The sequence below is a fragment of the Anguilla rostrata genome, chromosome 5, assembly GCF_018555375.3.
Source record: "Anguilla rostrata isolate EN2019 chromosome 5, ASM1855537v3, whole genome shotgun sequence".
NCBI lineage: Eukaryota > Metazoa > Chordata > Actinopteri > Anguilliformes > Anguillidae > Anguilla > Anguilla rostrata.
The window spans coordinates 12,151,011-12,170,943 of NC_057937.1; the positions used below are offsets into that span (position 1 = coordinate 12,151,011).

General features: G+C 43.7%; 1 protein-coding gene across 1 annotated transcript; it reads right to left on the bottom strand.

The window, feature by feature from the left end:
• Nucleotides 1-403: 403 nt before the first annotated feature.
• smox (spermine oxidase) lies at nt 404-19,388 on the bottom strand. The gene is made up of 7 exons (XM_064335138.1): nt 19,243-19,388; nt 8,645-8,879; nt 7,441-7,667; nt 5,211-5,384; nt 3,998-4,688; nt 1,564-1,724; nt 404-916 (listed from the first exon to the last, which is right to left on the bottom strand). The coding sequence occupies exons 2-7, from the start codon at nt 8,850-8,852 to the stop codon at nt 764-766; spliced, it is 1,614 nt and encodes a 537-aa protein (XP_064191208.1). The 5' UTR covers nt 8,853-8,879; nt 19,243-19,388; the 3' UTR covers nt 404-763.
• Between the last annotated feature and the right edge of the window lie 545 nt (nt 19,389-19,933).

Here is a 19,933-nt window from a genome sequence, read left to right on the forward strand (position 1 = left end):
GAAAAACTGTTGAGGTTAAGTCTCCAGGATCCATATGTACAAAGTGGAAGGTATTTTCCTTGGCAGACATGTACTATCCACTGCACTGCAGAAAGTCATTACCACAAGACAGAGCTCAGACATTGTTTCAGCAGACGGAAAGTTTACACCACAGTGGGGTTTTTTTTCCATAATTCACTCCAGATACAAGATGAGAGGATACATATCTAAAAACAAGATGTCTAACCAAAATCAACGGTTTCAACATATGTTACCATGGAAAAGGAATGTAAAAGATAAAGATAAAGTCACTAAGGTGGTTAGTAAAACTGATTTGTGGAAAAGAGAAGTCAAGTTCCTAACACCCCTAAAGTTCCACATGGGAAGGCTTTATGTAAAAAAGAAAGACTCCCAAAAGCACCGCAAACATTAATATTCAATTTATTTATTTTTCATGTTCTTTCGTCAATAACATAACATTACATACAGAAGGCACTTACAAAACAAGTTAAATTATAGAAGTGTTATGAACATATTTATCAATTTAAAAAAACAGTATAAGAACCAGATGACAGTACTCTCTCTGTCACCCCATACAGTACATCTCAATCAAAGGAAAATCTACAGAGCTCTAGGTCTAAATACAGTAAAAATTCAGCTTCATTATTATCATTATTATTATTATTATTATTATTATTTTTATAATGTAATGCCCTCTACTGTAATATATTAAAAACAAAAAGCAAGAAAACACAGAGTTTTATTCACTAGTCAGTGGTTCATTTTACACGTTAGGCTTTGTGGCATCTGCATTGTACAAGTCCTGGTACATGTCTATCAGGCGAGTGGCCTCCCTCTGGCCTGACAGCAAAGCACCATGGGTAGTGGAATAATATTTTCTGTGGGTGGCTTCCCCAGCAAACAGCACCTGTAGAGGCTGTGGGGAGTGGAAGAGAGAGGTGGGGGTGGGGGGGGGGGGGTGAAATTAAAGCGGGTAGGGTCACAATGACCCAGCATATGGCGCATGCTGTTGTTGTGCTAATGCTACGGGAAACTCTCTGAGCAATGTGCCGTTTATGCACACAACAGCGGTGTTCAGTAGGCCTTCTCCAAGGTCAGGCTGCTCTTTCAAGGGCTGTCGTTGGGACAAGTCCACTTTGATGTAACAGGGAACATTTACAACAGATGTAATGGCTTTCAGCTACTTAGATCCACAGCAAAACACTTTGCAAACCCGTAACAATAATGTTAAAAAAAGAAGAAGAGTTGAGTGCTCCCTTAATATTTAATTAAATTACATCCAAATAATTATAGGCCACTTTCCTGCATATGGTTCAAAATCGACTGTCAGTTTCATATGTAAACGACACATTTATATGCATCAACACAGCCTATAGAGTAATGCACTAGTAAGTTCTTTCATGCGTGTCTTTAAGTGACAGTCTGCATAAAGGGCAGTAAATGACAGGCAGCATGCTGTGTGCTCGTAAATGACACCATTCACAGACGCATGGCTGTTTCCTATGGGGACTGAGGAGGCGGATGCCGTCTCTCGGCGCATCCAGTAAACGTCCGGTGACTCACCGGCGCCTTGGTGCTCTCGGCGTAAGGGAGGGGCATGCCGAGCCGCTCCACGTCGCCCCCGCTGGACCCCACGCGGGTGAAGGAGTACGAGCCGCGGATGTAGGGGTTGCTGCCCCAGGACGAGCGCAGGATCCTGCGAGGTTTCGGAATGTCGGGGTTCCCTGGAACGGAGCAGAGAGAGGGGCCGAAGTGAGCACCGCCATCTTGTTTTCCGGAAAATGGCTCTGGACGACCTTGTGCGATAGGTCACCTAGCAGAGGCAGAAACTCTGGGGATTTTCGAGACTAAGCTTGATAGTCATACCTATCTAGTCTGTAGGTAATCAGAGTGCTAATTTAGTCAGGAAAAAGGGGCGAGCATTGTTGGGCTGAATGGCCTGTTCTCGTCATTATGTTATGTTATATTATGATAAGTGCCTAAGTGCAATGTAAATATTATCTGAGCATCTTCCATAAAACTGGAAATGTTCGCTTCACACTCAGTGAGGCAGTGGCGGTTTGCTCAATGTCTGAACGATTGGGGAGGGCGGGGGGAGGAGTGGAGGGGAGGCGAGAAGGGGAGCAGGTGTCCTTCCAGAAACGGCCTGTTCTGGCCTTCGTCACCGAAACCTCGGCCGCACAAAGCCGTCGGCGTAGCCGTCGTCCGACCGGCCTCTCACTCATCGTTAATAACTGCTCCGACCAATCAGCTCAGAGCGACGGCGAAGCGCCTGTTTACTGCCAGGTCATTATTGCATTGTGATGGCTTTGAGCGAAAAAGCACGAGATCTTCAGAGGACCTGAAATAAATGAATAGACAGAAATAATCCAGATTTGCTACTTCTCCGCGCAAGACCCAAGCACGGTCCTGCCAGATTCAAAACAATAAAACCATTTGACATCCGTTCTTTTTTTTTTCTGGCAGCCAAACGCAATTTAATCTCCCAGACGCCGGGAGTTGCCAAACCACACTTCCACAAGCGCCGGCCCAGAAGTCATCCAAATCCGATTTCGGGGACGCAAATCATAGCGCCGGCCGGTGTCAGAAGCGAAAGCCACGGGCGGAAGGAGCCATTTTGTAATAAGGCAGGCCGTGAGGGGAAACAGACACGGTTGGCCTACAGCAGGTGGTGACCCAGTGGTCTTTAGATACCAGGCTTATGTCACCGTAGAGCCAGGCTCTTTCTCTATAGGAGCTGTGTGCTGAAAGGCAGCCCCGTCATTCCAGCTGCCTCATTAACCCGTCATCCATTAGCCAATCCGTCATCGGAATGGTTTTGGATAGAGGTGACGCCCGTGAAGGTTTCATAAGGGTGAGCGTCGTTTTAGCTTGTGGCATCAGCATAACCATGGCGGCCGCCTGTCAAATCAGAAGGGCACAGTTCTTGTTGCAGTTTCACAGAGTTACATGTACAGTAAACACTACTTTTAATACTCTGGGCAATAAGAACGATGTTCCATGAAAAATGAAAATGTGTGCCTGTTTTTTTATTTTGTATTTGTGCATGATTACAATTTATAATACAATGGGTGTCATTTCTATTTAAAATAATAGTATTGAAACCGAATAGAACTAAAGCATTGTGGGTAACGAGATGGGGGAAGAGATTAAATTGCATGACGAGACCAGTACAACTGGCCCCATACTGGGTGTTTTCAGGCTAACATTCTTGCATGTGCTTACATGTTAATATGAGAAACCATTTTTATCAGGAAAATATTATTTCACAGGAAGTAAATCGTTGTTTGTGTAAGAGCTCGGAAAACATGCATACTGAATGTGTCAGGTAAGAAGTGAATTCTTGCAAGTCTCTTTAACATATGTATGAATTTCCTACTTTAAAGTCAGGATTTTCACATTAAAAATCCTGACTTTGACATAGCATCACCCCTAAGCTAAAGCTAGCTATCCCATAACTTTGCTGCGTATGAGAGCAAAGTGGGAGTTTTTGTTATCAGATATGTCAGTCGAGAATTTTGGCTGACTGGTATGATTGCAGCTATTGCTGTATTGTTGAAAGAGATGAGATTCCAGAAGTCTGCAGTACGAATGCTACAGCTACTGACTTTGCTAGCCGGATCAAAATATCTAGATTTGTTGGAGCTTGGGGGCAGGGTGGAGTATAGAGGAGGAGACCTTTTGGATTATAAACACAGGAGTGAAGTAAGGACAGAATTCCTGCATAGTATGCCTTTAAGGGATTCTGAGATCTAATGAGGTGCATGACATCATTCAAAGTGACAGATGTGGAAGCACTCCCACCGTGACTGCGCCAGAGAGCGCAGCGTGATACGCTAGGCTAGCCTGCGCTGAGAAACGGCACCACGGCCGTGTAATGATGCCATTTCTCGCAAGCAGCACCGCAAGCCACACTCAGTTACAGCTCAGGGCCCGAAGCTGGACTGTTTCCCAGGCGACCGCTAGGGGTGGGGGGTGGGGGGTGGGGGGCACACACCTGTGAACTTGCGCAGCAGATCGGTGCAGGTCTCGGCCACCGTCTCGTCGTCGCAGCGCTCCATGAGCAGGGCCTCGTCGCCGCAGATCCAGCCGCACAGCATGTAGCCGTAGCGCTCGGGCGGGTACAGCACGTCGAAGCTGCAGATCTTGCGGTACCACAGCTCCTCCGGGTAGGCCGGCTGCTCCAGCTGCGCCTCGTCCTCCCAGACGAACTGGATGCTGTTGCACTCGGGGCTCCAGAAGGGCTCGGCGAACTCCAGGAAGATCTTGTCGGTGGTGCTGATGCCCAGCTTCTGGATGGACTGCACCTTGTCCTCGGGCAGCCCCGGGGAGAACAGGCTCTCGTGGCTCTTCTTCAGCACGCCCAGGGAGGCGGTGACGATGACGTGGTCGGCGGGGATGAACTCGCGGTCCTCGCACTCCAGCTGGATGGGGTGGCCCAGCGGGGCGGCCCGGCGGTCGCCGTTGTGGTCGGCGATCTCCTCCTGCCGCGAGTGGTTCCAGTGGACGCGGCGGACGGGCCGGTTGAGCCGCACCACCCGGGCGGGCACGGCCTCGGCCAGCAGCTCCACCACCTGGATGAAGCCGCCGGGGATGACGTGGTGGGCGCCCGGGATTTCCGTCCACTCCCCGAACTCGCTGAGCGACACCTCGTCCATGTTGGGCGAGCTGCTCTCGCAGCTCTCCACCTGGAGAGAGAGAGAGAGAGAGAGAGAGAGAGAGAGAGAGAGAGAGAGAGAGAGAGAGAGAGAGAGAGAGAGAGAGAGAGAGAGAGAGAGAGAGAGAGAGAGAGAGAGAGAGAGAGAGAGAGAGAGAGAGAGAGAGAGAGAAAGAGAGAGAGAGAGAGAGAGACAGGTAAGCTATGTACTAATAGAGTATTTACAACCATAGAATTGGAAGAGGGAGTACTTTCTTTTTTACATCACTGTTCATACAGTAAAATAAATACAAGCAACTGAACACACCTGACTGACGAGAAACACGTGAAGCCATTTGTCTCAAGCATTATGGTGTCCTGAAATGGGGGGACTACAGTATGTATAAAATATGCTGTCATTTCTACACGTTAAAACCAAAATGTATAAAAATTCCCTTATAATAAAGGGTATATATGTCCTTGTCCCAAACCTTATGGAGCTCTCTGTATATTTACAGTACAGATGCAATTCAGTGTTTTGAAAAGATTGGTTATGGGCTGCTGTTATGCTGACCTTGAGGTACTGCTGCAGCATGGACAGCTTGAGCCTCTTGGTGTTCTCCGAGTCGTCCGGGTCCAGCATGATCTTCTTGCGGACGACATCACGGGTGAAGATCCCCACGCTGTTCTGGCTCTCGGCTCCCACCGGCTTCCCGTTCTGGAAGAACTCCTGAGTCAGGTCATATACCTGGGAACACAGCCAGAAGGAGAAGTCAGCCCCTGCTTGTGAGATCCACTGTGGCATCCTGGGTAAGGAACTGGGCTTTTAACCTAAAAGTTGCCGGTTTTATTCCTGGGTCAGAAACTGCTGTTGTACCACTGAGCAATACATTACCCATGAACTTAATCTTAATTGCTTCAGCATATGCCCAGCTGTATAAATGGATACAATGTATTGTGTAAGCTGCTTTGTATAAGAGTATCTGCTAAATGCCAGTGTATTGCAAGTAATAACACACTGTCCTAAAAACAGATATTATTAGCCAACATCAATACTGAAAGCTGACACAAAAAAGCTAGGTGCTAATATCCTTAATGTATCCCGTATTGACTCGTGCAGAAGGCCAAAGAAAAACAGAAGGCACAGGATATGTGTACACATTTTACTTAGGAGACTTGTGACACTGTATCTTGTTCTCAATTACGTCACCCACTGGTGCAACAGGAAGTAAATGCAATAAAAATTTGGTAAACGGTCCAGTTTATTGTTTATTGCTTGTCGTCACCCTTGTACTCTACCCCTTAGTAATCACTGGATAAGGATGTATTGATTTGACCGTATCTCGTCATTTTTTCTTGGTCTTTATCGCTGATTTTTCTGGGCCAGCTGGAATTCCCGAGCGAAGCTGGTAAGCAAACACATAAGTGCGCTTATTTTCGGTCACATGCTGAAACGTCCGGCCTAACATTTTAACTGGGGCAGATCCTTCAGGGTACGAACACGCGCAGTGACCTCACAGCCGATAAAGACCTAAGGACACGCAGGGACCTGAAATAAAGGAATCTGCTAGCACCGCAAGTGGCGCTTTAAGGATTATAATTATAAGGTATTAATTAAATCATAGTGTGGGCCTCAGCAAGACAACCAGGCTTGACGCACAAAGGGGACGGCGGGGATTAGAGCCTTTTATGCGGCACATAATGAGGAGCATCAGACCACATGAGCAATCGCCCCATTGGCCCAAAAGGTTGAATGTAGGTCAGCAGCATGGGGAATGACAACTAGTAACACCTCTAGCAGAAAGGAGATGCAGTACAGAAAATTCTCAAGGATAAAAGGATAAAAAAGGAAGAGGGATGTTCCTTTTTTCCAGTAACTGGACGCAAATGTATGACAGGGAAACATAGTTGATGCGATGATGCATTTTGTCATCGTCTTTCATGACGTCAAGTAAAAGGGATCGGCAAAGTTTACGTCATACACTTGAAATGAAACCCGTTTACATTCTGGGTGTTATGTTTGCATATAGACACCAGTTTTACGTGAAATGTGGCTGACAAGGGAGAGCCGTGTCAGACTGGTGTGGGCAGAATTTCGCCATCACATGATTCACAGACACAAGCACAGTCCACGACGCGGTGTGTGTTTATCAACAAACCAAGCGCGACGCACAACAGGAATACTTAACCTCATTAGATCTCTCTTAATCCTTTCACCGAGAGCGTTCAATTAAGCTAAGTCCCGGCTGCGGGAACCGCGCGGCGGTTGTGACGGACATTTCCTGCCGATTACCGTCTTTCGCGCGGCGGCGAGGAGGCAGGGACACGGGGAAGCTTTCCCTCCGAGAACAGAGAGGACCCTGTTCCACTCACCTAATCGCCATTCATTCAAACGACACTCCGGAAATCAACCAAACACAACTCATTCAGAAACTAAAAGCAAATGGTGAATCACAGGATTGAGTGGCTATTATAAAGAGTGTGGGAGTGTACAGTAAATTATAAAACAGATCTGCTATTTTCCACTACCTTCAGTTTTTTACAAATACTGTCGAAAACGTAAATATACTGCACATCCACAGTATATTTGGTAATATATGCCGACTATAAATTTTATGACATGAAGTTTAATATAACTGGATTAATACTGAAAAAAATCCTGGAAGGAAATGAGCTTGTAGCTGCCTAAAAGCAGGTATTAATCTATCTGTTTGTAAGACTTGCACCATGTCCTAAACATACAATTTTTTAAAGATTACACAATGTTTTTTTTGTGTTTTAAAAAAAAGAGGAATCTGGTTCACCTCGTTGTACAGGTCGCTGAACTCCTCCACCAGGTCCTTGGGGATCCTCTTTCCGTTGTTAGTCTGGTAGTGGGCCACACCATTCTTGGTGTACAGGCTGATGCGGCCCACGCTCCTCTCCCCGTCTGTGGTGTGCTCCAGAAGGCCATTGTCCTCCGCCAAGTGGAAGACCGGGTTGCCATGGGCACCGTGGATCCAGGTGGCTCCGAGTTCCAAAGTGGTTTGTCCTGGACGGAGAGGGAGAGTCAGCCGTTTCTGTGACACGTTCGCCCGACGCCGTCGGAGCGACAGAGGAACATCAAACAGTCTGGAATGCAAACGAGTGTGCCTCAGGGCTCTTATAAAGCACAAGAGACTGCAAATAGAGACACCTGTGCCTCAATGCTTACACAAAGCAAAAGGGATAATTACCAGGTTACAACATGTGCATCTCAGTGGTATTTGTCACCTCATCTGAATCGGATCTAAATGCTATTCTGAGCCCATTTCCAATACTGACATGTACCTCAATTTTACCCAAATCCCTTGGGAAACAGACTCTTCAGACTCTTTGAGACTTCAAAAGATGCCTGATGTAAAACGTGTCTCAAATTCCTACAGAGTCCCAAACTAACTAAAACTATTTTGTTAATAAAACAGAGAAAAAAAGAAATGAGTGTGCACACACATCCGTGCATGTGTGTGTGTGTGCGTGGGTGTGTATGCCTACACTCTTATGCGTGTGTGTTTGTGTGTGTATATGTGTGTGTGCGTGCGCGTGTGCGCGTGCTTGCTGTCTTTATTCCTCAAGTTTCCATCTCTTTTAACTGGATAAATATATCACTGACTGGGCAGCCTACTCTCAGTTATGAAATTCAATCTCTTGTAGTTTCGAAATGCGTTTCTTTGACTTTTTGATGGTAATAAAATACATTTTAGAAACAAACATGTGTACATGCAAAAGGGCTGCCCTAAAAAAGCCTTCCTCCTTTTTTCCAAGCAAATGTTCAACAATACAAGTACGAACAGACCCTCACACCCTTTCTGTCATTCCGTACTTTAAGTATTTCAAAGTGCCAAATTCTCCAGTTTGGTAGGAAATACTGTCACATTGTCTTTTTTTTTTTCTTCAGAAGCAGAAGCGCAGCGTTTTTTTTTTTGTTTTTTGTTTTTTTTGTTCAGGCGGGGCGAGCGGACGGCCCGTTTCTCCCCCCGGCGCCCTCACCGTGCTGAACGCTTTGCACTCTGCCTCCGACTCGATCCGACGCCTCGAGGACAGTCACATCCGCGAAGCCGTTCTCCAGGAGGGTCTTCGCCGCAGCGAGGCCGGCCAAGCCCGCGCCGACGACTACTATTCGAGGCTGCCGAAGTCCGCGTGGGCCGCTACAAAGGGGGTCATCAGTGCTGTCTGAAGATATTTCACAACTTTGCATTCCGCCAAAGCTCTTCTGTTAGGGGACCTGCGGACAGGAAGAGGAGCGCACAGGGATTACGGTCGGACATTAAGACGGTCGCATCGCTATACGCCGGCCTGTCAATCAAAGGGTTTCGAAACATCGGACTGTCCAATGATTGATGATGATGACCCTGATGAAGCCTCAGTGTTAATATGAATTGTTGTTTTTTCCCCCAAACAGAGGGCTTTGAAACATCAAACTGTCCCATGATTGATGATGATGACCCTGATGAAGTCTTGGTGTTGATACATGTTGTTCTTTTTAGCTTTGTTCTAGCCCATTTAATAAAGGCTTTATATCTTTTTTTTTCATGCTAAGACAGAGTACCTTGGCCTCTTCCCTTGGTGCTGAGCTTTTCTATGTTTATCAACCTTTTAGAAGTGTTTGTTCTCCAAGAGTTCTGTCTCCTAGTGAACAATTTTTGGAATGTTTTTTCCCCTTCCAGTAACCACAGATCTACGCTTACCTGTGTCACCAGGTATACTGCAGGCAAATGCATGTACCTCTCAGATTCACCCTTCAACAACCCACACAGTAAAATGTTCACTGTTAAATAATCTCTTAGAGAGTAAATCTCAATTGGACTCATATATACTCTCTTAGAGCTGAATTAACACTGGACATTTTACTCTGCAGTGACTGTTCTACACACTTCAGGCCACGCAGTATTACAGGAGTACAGACCCACACTGAAAGAAAGGCACAGTTATCACTAACGGCAAAAGGTGAATCCAACCACCGCAACCACAATATTTCACAATATTTCATTAAACTGAATAATTGTCGCTGGGAGGAACGTTGGCACCAATAACTGGCACTCAACAGGTGGCACATTTGCGCCCTGCAGTCAGAGAAACATTCGGGATTCTGGTTGGCCCTTGACTGAGAATGCCTAATGTTTATGTGCTAACACAGTTTGAATAAGAGAACATGTCCACAGTCGACCAGGACGTGCCTGGAGTGAAGAGCTCAGCTAAGGGCAAGCCTTCCCCGCTCAGTACTCCGTGATTACGCTGACTGCAGCTCAGCTCTCCCCGGGTAGAGCTGTGGGCGGAGATGTTCGAAGCACGTTTCCCTGATCCCATTATGCCCGCTCGTGTATCTAATCAAAAACAACGGGAAACCGCGGCCCGCAAGCCAGTAAACGGCTGTTCGCATGACCGCATCTCAGAGCTGCAGTCACCGGACGGAGCCCGCGACCTGAAGGAACAAGGTTCGGCTCCCCCAGTGGGGAACGGCCATTGTTTTCCGGATCGTGCCACTCAACCCTTCTCCTGTGTATGCCCAGCAGCGTAAATATGGAAAAACATAAGCTTCACAAGTCACCCCGTGAGAGGACGTCTGCCAAACAGATACATTTATTTGACGTTAACAAAGTGACGGGCTCCAGGGAATTGAAAACATTGTATTATGGCTTAGCGTAATATCCTCTCTGGCAACAATATTACCTTTTTTTTCCCACAGTAGCTTGAACCAAAAGTAAAAGCAGTTCAGTCGACAGCAAGCAACAGCAAAAATAATGAAAAATTAATAAAAACCAACAGGTATGGGGTGAGAGACCGTGCAACAGGCATCAGGCGAAAGGCCATGATGAGAAGCAGACACAGAAATCTGAAGATGAGAGGAGGCCGGGTTTCATTAGTGAGCAGACTAAACAAAACCTGCCCCTTCCAGAGCACTTCCTCTGAGAGGACGAGACACGCGCTGTTCTATTTCCTGATGTCACAAATCATCACCCCCCAAGACCCCATCCCCGCCACAGTCACCTAGCAACACCAAACACATGGCCACACTTATTTCCATTCCCATTAAGGCACACAAAAATAGAAATCGTGGACACTTCTGCTCAGAAGGGAGTAAAACCACAAACCTGGGCAAATGAATACGGGATCCACACATTCCGATGTGCTGCTGTGTGATTAAATTGTACTGACCAAGCGGTTAAATCTGTGTCAAAGGCTTAGTTGCCATTGAATATTATGTCACATAACACACAGGGCAGGAGATACAAGTGTATGGCTCTAAAAGTCCCCTCACACACATGCACGCACACACACACACACACACACATAAACACACATACACACACATGCGCGCACACACAACATAACACAGTTCACTTAATCTTCAGCCACCAATTTCTATAAGGAATTACATGAAAGAGGCTCACTCAATTCACTTTTTACGGCATAGCTCTGTGGATTACAGTGCTCGGGAGTTAAAATCAGGATCAGCCGGGGAGACCCAATCAGTCTGCAGCGTATGCTTATGGGACAAGTCAGAGCGCCGCCGGCACTCCACTGGCTCAGTGGGGGTAGGGGCTAAATCCATTCTCCGTGGCATAATATTTCATTAAAGTGCCATATTTTAATAGTTTCACCACTACCTGGAAACGGCTAAAAGCCTCCTCAAACACAACCACCATGTTCCGTTCTCATTTTTTGCCATTAATCCTGTCAGCACCTGCTCAGCTGACCTAAAAAAGCACCTCATTCTAAAACCGGAGTGCTCTTAAAATCCTATTAATGCTCGCCGATTTCGGTTTTGTAATAACAAAGGCCGCAGCCTGTAATCAGGGTTAAAACAGGCCGCGGCAGGAGCAAAAACAAAACCGCTTCTCTTTTTTTTTAAATTTTCATTTCTGCCGACTTTTCGCATTCCGTCGTTTTCTAATCACATTTCTTACGAAGTCAAAAAGCTGATTAGCACACGGCCACACACAAGGCCGCAGACCAAAAAGGGCGGAAAAATGCACTTCTCATTTCAAAACTGCAAGGCTAAGTGAATAACAAACCCTGAATAAACGCTGTGTGGAAACTTCTGAGCTTGAATAGGTGGCTTTGCTGGCCAGGGATCTCTATACAACCCTGGGCTTCAATGCTCTGTGCCAAGGGTGTGCTTTCACCAGCAATTCACAGAGATGTATCGTTTTCTTGCCTCTTGTCAGTCCAGGTCTTTTCAGGGTGCCGGCCCACATGTAGGCCTCAAGCCCTCACCTGGGTCAGTCATATGCCAACACTTTGCAATGAGATCTTTCTCGTGTTGCATCATCATGCTTGCTAATATTTTAGGGCTGTGCCCTTACCTAATAATACGGCACCGCCCAAACCAGTAATGCAAAGTTTTTAGAGTGCATGTGCGTCAGCGTCGTGCCGTGTGAATTTGTGTGCCTGCAAGCAAAACGTTCAAAAATGAATGTGCATAAATTTCACATGAATGCACCTAAGCCTGTTTGCTTTATTAAACAATGAAATTGCTAATGTTAAACAATCACCTTGTTTGGTTAATTTTACAGAATTGCAGTGTTAAAATGTAATTCAGTAACTCTGACCACATTAAAAATCAAGAAAAACCATTATAAAATGTACAAAATAGTCAACAAAAAAAAAGAAATGAACACTCCTGGCATAATTTCTTGCAAAATATAAAAGAATGTCAGTCTGACAAAATGTATATAAAGTAGGGCTGCACTATTTATCAAATATAAAAAGTATTCTCATATCCAATATAATTTTGTATGGCATACAAAATGCAGCTATCCCATTGTGCTTATACTGCTATTTTTTTACTCTGCAAATTTAGTCTCTTGAAGCCCCAGCCAGTCGACTGCGGAACCACACAGCACACAGTAGACGTATCTGTTTGGCAGATGTGGAGGACTGGAGCCATCAAGCTATACAAGATCTGGAGACAGCTTCTGCTAACCAGTCCCACGGACTCCTATGAGAGCTGCTCATTGGTGCATACAGCCAATTCATGGAGGCTGCCATGTTTGACTATGGGGCTCTTTGGCACCAGAGCATGTGCACTGGATACCTAAATGTGAAGGTTCTCGGTAAACAGGTAAGTGCAGAGCAACGACGAGAACACGCGGGTGTGTGTTCAGAGAAACCTTTTAAGTTGTCTGACAAACTGTGACATTGCAACTAGTAGTTGGCTAGCTACAGGGTTTTATGGAAGAAAACAACTGGCACATTGTGACAAGGACATGTCTAATGTGGTTTCTAATGTTTCTGTAAGTTAAAGTAATTCAATATTTTTATAGAAGCTAGCTAATGGAGCTGTCCAACTGCCTAGCTACAACTAGCCAGCTAGCAGCTAGACAGATAGTAAAAGAGTTGCACTATAGCTACCTAACAAACTTTTCTGAACAATACAAACGCTCAGTGGCTCTCGACTGCAACATAAGTAATAAGAAATTAACATTTGTATCCATCGAAAAGCAGTTTGTTTTTTTTAATTTAGTTGGCCTATTTATTTTTCATATGCAATTCATCCGCACCATCATTATGCAAAGACAGAAATGCTAACTAATGACAATTTTTCAATAACAATTAGCTATATCAAACTAACAATGTAGTCAAAATAATAATATGGTGTCATCAGCATAATAGCATTTTAATTTAAGACTAACACATGGCAGCTTTATCACTTATTTATTATTTTTCATTTATTCACATTATTCACATTAACAATGGAGGTAACAATATTATTAGTAATACTAATAGTAATAATATCAAAATAACAATATAATCAAAACAGTAATGACGGTGGATTCATGTATTGAATGACTCATCGTATTCTGACACATCGGTTCTGGGCAAGGCAACTCATTTCATTTCATTGACTCATATTGCTGAGTCAATAGCAGCCTCACACTCGTTCATGCGCAGGTGTGCCAGTGTAGGCAGATGTGTGGACCGTGACGCAAAACCACGCGCACAAAATGTCCAAAGTCTAATTACTCTCGATGCCTGGAGACTAATCAGTTAATTGTAAACAAATTTTGGAGTTTAAAAGTACTGTCCAAATTAATTTAATTTGGCCAGGGTAAATTAACAGTTTTGAATGGACTTCAATGGGGAAATTTGCTTTTTGGCACCAGGCTAACTAAACTGCAATACCTCGAGTAACCACTGGAGTTGGGAGGTTCACCGAGAATGTAAATCCCTGGTCCCCTGACGAGAGCAATGAGCACACTGGGAATTCCTTCGGAAACGGAGCGTACGAGTGCCGTACCAGTCGTAGCATGTCAGGTAACACCAAAAGCGTTCTTCTACGCATAGTCCAACAGTGGATTCTTGTAGGGCTGCCCAGAAACTGCCATTGTAATCCTTGCGAATTATTGTCAATCAAATTTTAACATAATTTCAAGTTGTGTTAATTCGTATCATTGTTAACACTGCATGTGCTGACAGAATTTTGAAAAAGTAAAGTAAAGTAAATGAACTATTTCTCTTGAGGATATTTTATTTACTGTAGTTTAAAGGCATACTATGCAGCATTTTTAAGTTTTGCAGTGGGCTCGTGTTTACAATCCAATATTTTATATCCGTTTTTATACCTTTTTACTTTGTATCTCAGTTTTTTGACAGCTGTTGCCATCAAGGAAAAGCAGTTTTAAGGTTAACTCTGCTTTTCCTCGACAGCAAGGTTTTTGAACAAGTCCCGACAGCTTGTCCTTCCAGCTTATTTTGTTCCAGTGGCAACATGCATCAAGCCACCGATCATCACACAAGCCAGAAACTAGAAACTAGACTTCAAAGTGCTCCAGGCTAAAAAGTTGTATGAGCACTTGAGCATGCTGAGAACACATCTGCCTTACCCAAGAAACAGGACCCAAGCACACCGACAAGGGAATACTTGGAATAATTACTTTGTGCTTATAGAAGACATTTTTTCTGTTAATGTGCACTTTGTTTTGTCTGTGCATTGTGCTCATTCACTATGCACTATTTCTGTCTGTGTGTCCCACAGACCCCACTCAATATTTTGGAGAAGTTTTGTTTACACTACGAGCCAAATTTCTGTATCTATGGAAATGGTTTCCAGTCCCGTGTTTTATACAAAATGAATATCTCATTTCATATCCTTTACAATCAGGTTTTATTTTACTGCATTTTATTTTTTCTGAATTAAAACTTGATACACCTTGATTAAATTGATTAAGAAAAATAGCAATTGTACTGTCCAAAATAGTTGCCTTCTAAATTAGGAAAACTGTAACTAAACTCTCACTACAATATTTAAACAGCATTAAGACTGTGTCAAAATGCCACCCACTGAGGACCAGGTGTACTTTAATTGCTAACTCTGGGAAATTGCAGCACTCAGAAACATTTCCGTTGAAAATCACTCAATCACACCAATTTCAGCTTTATTGCTGTATTAAATACATCTCCATATTCAAGCATACTAAAATATGCAAATTAAAAACTCAGAGACAGCTGTGATGGCAGTGTATTTCCTTTCTTTGGGGAGGTGGAGGGGTGACTGAGAAATGTTGTATACTGACCTATACTCAGAAAAGGGACACTCATTTAGTGTTGAGAGAATTAAACCAGAAGTGGTAAGAGCTACCATGTCACCAGTGACTCGTTTATTTGGACCAATCACTGTATTTTGCACTAAAGAACAAAATCTTCACCTCGGCTCAAACAGGTCACAATGACTGACAGTCCTTCGTAGCTTCGCCTATCATGCAACCAATGGAATCTCACTCTCCCTCCATTGCATTCATTCAGTTATTAGCCAATAGGAACCCTTGCAACAGTAAAATGAAGGCAAGTCCAAACTGGGCTGCATTGAGACATTGTGGCAGAACGAGTTTTTTTTAAAGGTTTCAACGCAAATGTCACAGGTTGAATTTCAGAGTAGGGCCACCGAACCACTGCACCATGCAATTCATTTGAATTGGTGCAGTAAAAAGAGCAGTGTGGAAATGTCAAACCGGATGAGGGCATCAGGTCAGGAAAGTAATTTATATTATAACGCCAGGACGCACGTCCACGTACGCACACATGCATGTACTGTTAGAAGCATGCAAATCTGGGGCGAACAAATCAGTAGTCTTGATGCATGGGATTAACATTTCTCTGCCCCTAACAACCAAACTACTACAACAAAGCCCAGTGCAATGAATGGTCTTGGCCGTGTGAAATGCACAATGAAGGCTATTTTACAAATGTTACTAGGGATGTTCCGATTCGATCCGTGGATTGGTATCGGCTCCCGATACCACCATATTTCGTGGATCGGGTATCAGCTAGGACTCGCCGGATCTGAATCCGATCTGAACCCAACACTTAATATGCATATTAATTCTTGCCTGTCGCAAAGCCTCCGTACTTTCTGCCTGTTTAATCTGTTTACGTCAAATGACTGAATGCACCGCTACTCCCGTGAACAATCACTATATATTCGCCACCGCGGGTGAGGCTGCTGTTTATGAAACGACTTGGTATCCGCTACGATATCTGCTGTGTGGAACGTATACAAAGTGGAATCCAAAAGCAGCCCTACGGCTACTTTCAACCTTTCAATTCCAGTGTTTCAGGGGCGACATTAACAGAGTTTCTTACAATACGACATATTTAACAAAGCATCTGAAGAAGAAGCACCAATCAAAGGAGTATGCCGACGTTGGGCATTTGTTATTTTTACCTTTAACTGGAATCTTCATGCTTAATGATAATGCAATATATGCCATTTTAAAGTGGGGCAAATATCTGTATCAGATCGGTATAAGCCGATACTGAATGTTACTGTACTCGATTCAGATCGGGAGGTGAATAACCTGGATCGGGACATCACTAGTTGCAGAAGTTTCTTGTGCCCAGCTAGCTTTATAATGTCTTTGCCCCAAGGTGACCCTTTGCCAAAGTTACACATCACATGCATCTTCATATTAAAACAGTGCAAGATGACCGCCAATCATAGTTCAGTCTTTTGTTTGACTTTGGCACAGTTCAACGTGTTGCACAATATTCCCACACAAACACAAAAGAATGCAGCCTACACAAAAAGCTGACACTTCTCACTGAAAGGTGTATCATATGAGACAGCAAAATACTGAGAAGCCTGCTCCTGGCACTTGTAAATAAAGTGGAAACTAATTAACGTTGGTAGATGACTAAAAGGTAAACGCCTATTTTCTGGCCGACAAATAGGAACAGATTTGCAGACTAGTGTTTAGAAAGGAATTTGAGAATGGAGTTGTCATTTGCCAAAGATGCAAGCTTTCTATGGACATGCTCCATCCTCTCCCATCTGGTCCTGTTACTCCCCAACTGCCTGACACACTGCCCAAGTCTCCTCTCCTAAAAGTGTGGCTGATTGGGAGGCTATGTACGACCTAGAATCTCTTGACTTTATTCCTGCATTTGTCTTTACTTGGTGAGTGACACAGACGTCTCCAGAGCCACAACCGCACACTGAAAAAATCAACTCAAACCCGTAGGCCTACGTTAACCAGGAAACATGACAACTAAGTTCCTGACACTGTAAAGTGACTGAGACATAGCTTTATCCAAAACATCTCCAGCGTCAGAATTTGGTTGTGTTCCTGAGAAATGTATCTGGAGAGTCTCTTCAGATGCCCACTGTCAGTGTCAAATGTCAGGAAGTCGTTCTGAAACTGAACCAGGGGCAATTAATCCAATATGTAAACCGGAAACAGGTATGACTGGAGTGTCAAGTAAAGTGAGATGAAGTAGAACAAATTTTCTGTTTGGTACATCTTTAAGACTTGAAGGCAGAAAAGAATGCTAATAAATGGGACGCAATGAAGCTCCGTCGTAAACGTGATTATAAGATTCTAGAGTCAGTGATATAAGATAAGAGTCAGTGAGGTTAACTTTTATTTATTTATTTTATTTTATTATTATTATTATTTTTAAGAGAGGTTACATTTCAATTCACAATGGAATTAGGTTAATCGCAAAGTATTTACAGGACAATGGCTTTTAAAGACGATTTTTTGTGATTTTGGTCATTTTTGGGTCCAATACACTCATTCGTCTTCTGCCCTCTAGTGACAGCTATAATATATTGCAAGTAAAACTAAGTTCAACCGGAATTGACGAGTGGACCGTTTTCCTTAAAAAGCGCAAGCATATGTACCCACATAACACTTTTCACTAGAAAATTTCAAATTATTTAACAATCTGCATTGATGAATTAATGTTGATTCACACTCTGTTTGAAGAAACACAAATACTTAAATTGTCTATCTGATGCTAAACTATTTGGCACAGCATCACATTAGCTCAAGGGTACTTACTCAAGATAATATTTTTGATGCAAAAGGTGCCAAATAAGACTGTCTCACTTCCAAACATACCTTCCTATTTTACCTTAACACACACCTGAGATAAAAGGGTGGCCTTGGAATGTTTCAGGGTGTAGTTTCCAAACAAGAATAACTTAACCACAATATCAACAAAGAAATGTAAAGAAAAACTAAAAATATTTTTTAAAAGACTGCAGTTGTTGAAAGACAATTGTACAGAGATCCCTTGTCGTTGATGGGACCAGAAGTTCGTTTTAGTCACATTGCATAGTATCAGAGGCCTCGGATATATGAGTAAAACGCTAGTTTCAACAATTGTGACAATTGTAATGTAGCCCATAGGCTAAAGCCACTGACTGGAAGTTTTGGAGTGGAAATGTGAAAGCTCGACCAAACGATGTGTGTATTTTTATAAAGTGACTTTTACCTCAGAATAAAAGGAAATAAAATTATTGCAAGTGTAAATTACAATTACATGCATCGAAGGTCTGCAAACACTTTTCTGCCTTTTTGTTTTCCCTGTCAGTCGCAGTTTCTTTCGACTAAACTTCCTTTTAAGTTATATAAAAAAGTGCTAAATTAGTTTCCTCTATTTCGCACAGACAAGCGCATCACCCGGTGTACTGAAGTTGACTAAAGTTTCACCTTCACACACGGCGTATAGCGAAGTCTGCGCGCTCTCGTTCACAGAGTCCCAGAGACACACAGCGGTTTGATCTGCCACGTAAAGAAGTGAGAATGTCAATGTGGCACTACTGACAGGGGTGTGCAAAGATGAACTGTACAGAATCGTCCTTATTCACGCAAAAGTCATCAACATTTAGCTAATATCTACGCCAACCGTATGCGTGTATTAGGCTACATGTACAGTATATGCTATAGCTTCAAGGGATGGAAAAGCAATAACAGTTAAGTAATTTCATAGCATACACTGATATAAAAATAGACTAGCAGGAAAACACAGCTATTACGTTGATTATTAGGCTATACGTTCAGCACAGTACCGGTGATACAATCCCGGCAATGGGAATAAAACATCTAAAATGAAAACGATGCATTAATGAACAATAACACTCGACTCGTAGGTTATTGCCTATGGACAAGTAGCCTAGTAGCCCAGACCTGACAGCAGTTAATAAGCTATTCGGCGCCGGCAGGTACAAGTCGGCTGTAATGTTTACTTATTTGATGTTTACGGTTTTAGCTAATATAATCAAACTGGAAAGCCGACAAAGAGAAATATAAAGACGTCATCTAAATGTAGCAAGTTCTATTAAAATGCAGTCTATATGTTACCTCACTGCGGTCGTCTTCAGCATAAAGCGTCTGTACGCCTCTCTTTGTGTTTTCCTCTTGTCTCAGACTCCGCTTTGTATTTATGTGTGCCGTAAAACCAGAAGAAGCCAGTTCTCTGATGTCGCTGCCTACTCACTGAATAAATATGAGGAGCTATGACGTTTTTAGTGAAGAACAGCCCAGTAGGCTGTCTGTCGGCTCTGTCATATGGTTGAATAAGTAGTGCGGTCAAGTTATGGTAGTAGGCTAGTATTGCACAACCGTCTTGGTTACCTGTTTATTATTCCAAAAGTCCAGTTAGCCGAACGAAATCCGGAAGTAGTGTCGCCACAATGTTAACGCTTCAAGGCGAAAACTGCGACGACAAAAAACGCGGCGTAGACATTTATGTTAATATAGGCCTATGCCGGGGAATGCCAATTGATATGATTTCGGTTACTTTTTCGCAGTTCTCCAGTAGGCCTATTGTAACATTCTGTTTACGCAATATACGCTTGTCATGGACAATGCGCGAAGCGCTCGTAAGTGCTGTGGTGAAGCCTAGACAGTCATCTTAGGTGGTACCAACAGGCTGGCCGGACAAAGCGTTCTTTGTCCAATCTCTGCTGGAGAACACAGAGCTGTTAGCAGAGAAATCCATTTTTCGGTTGGCGACACAAGAACGAGAAACTGACCATTAGCCGCTTTTTAG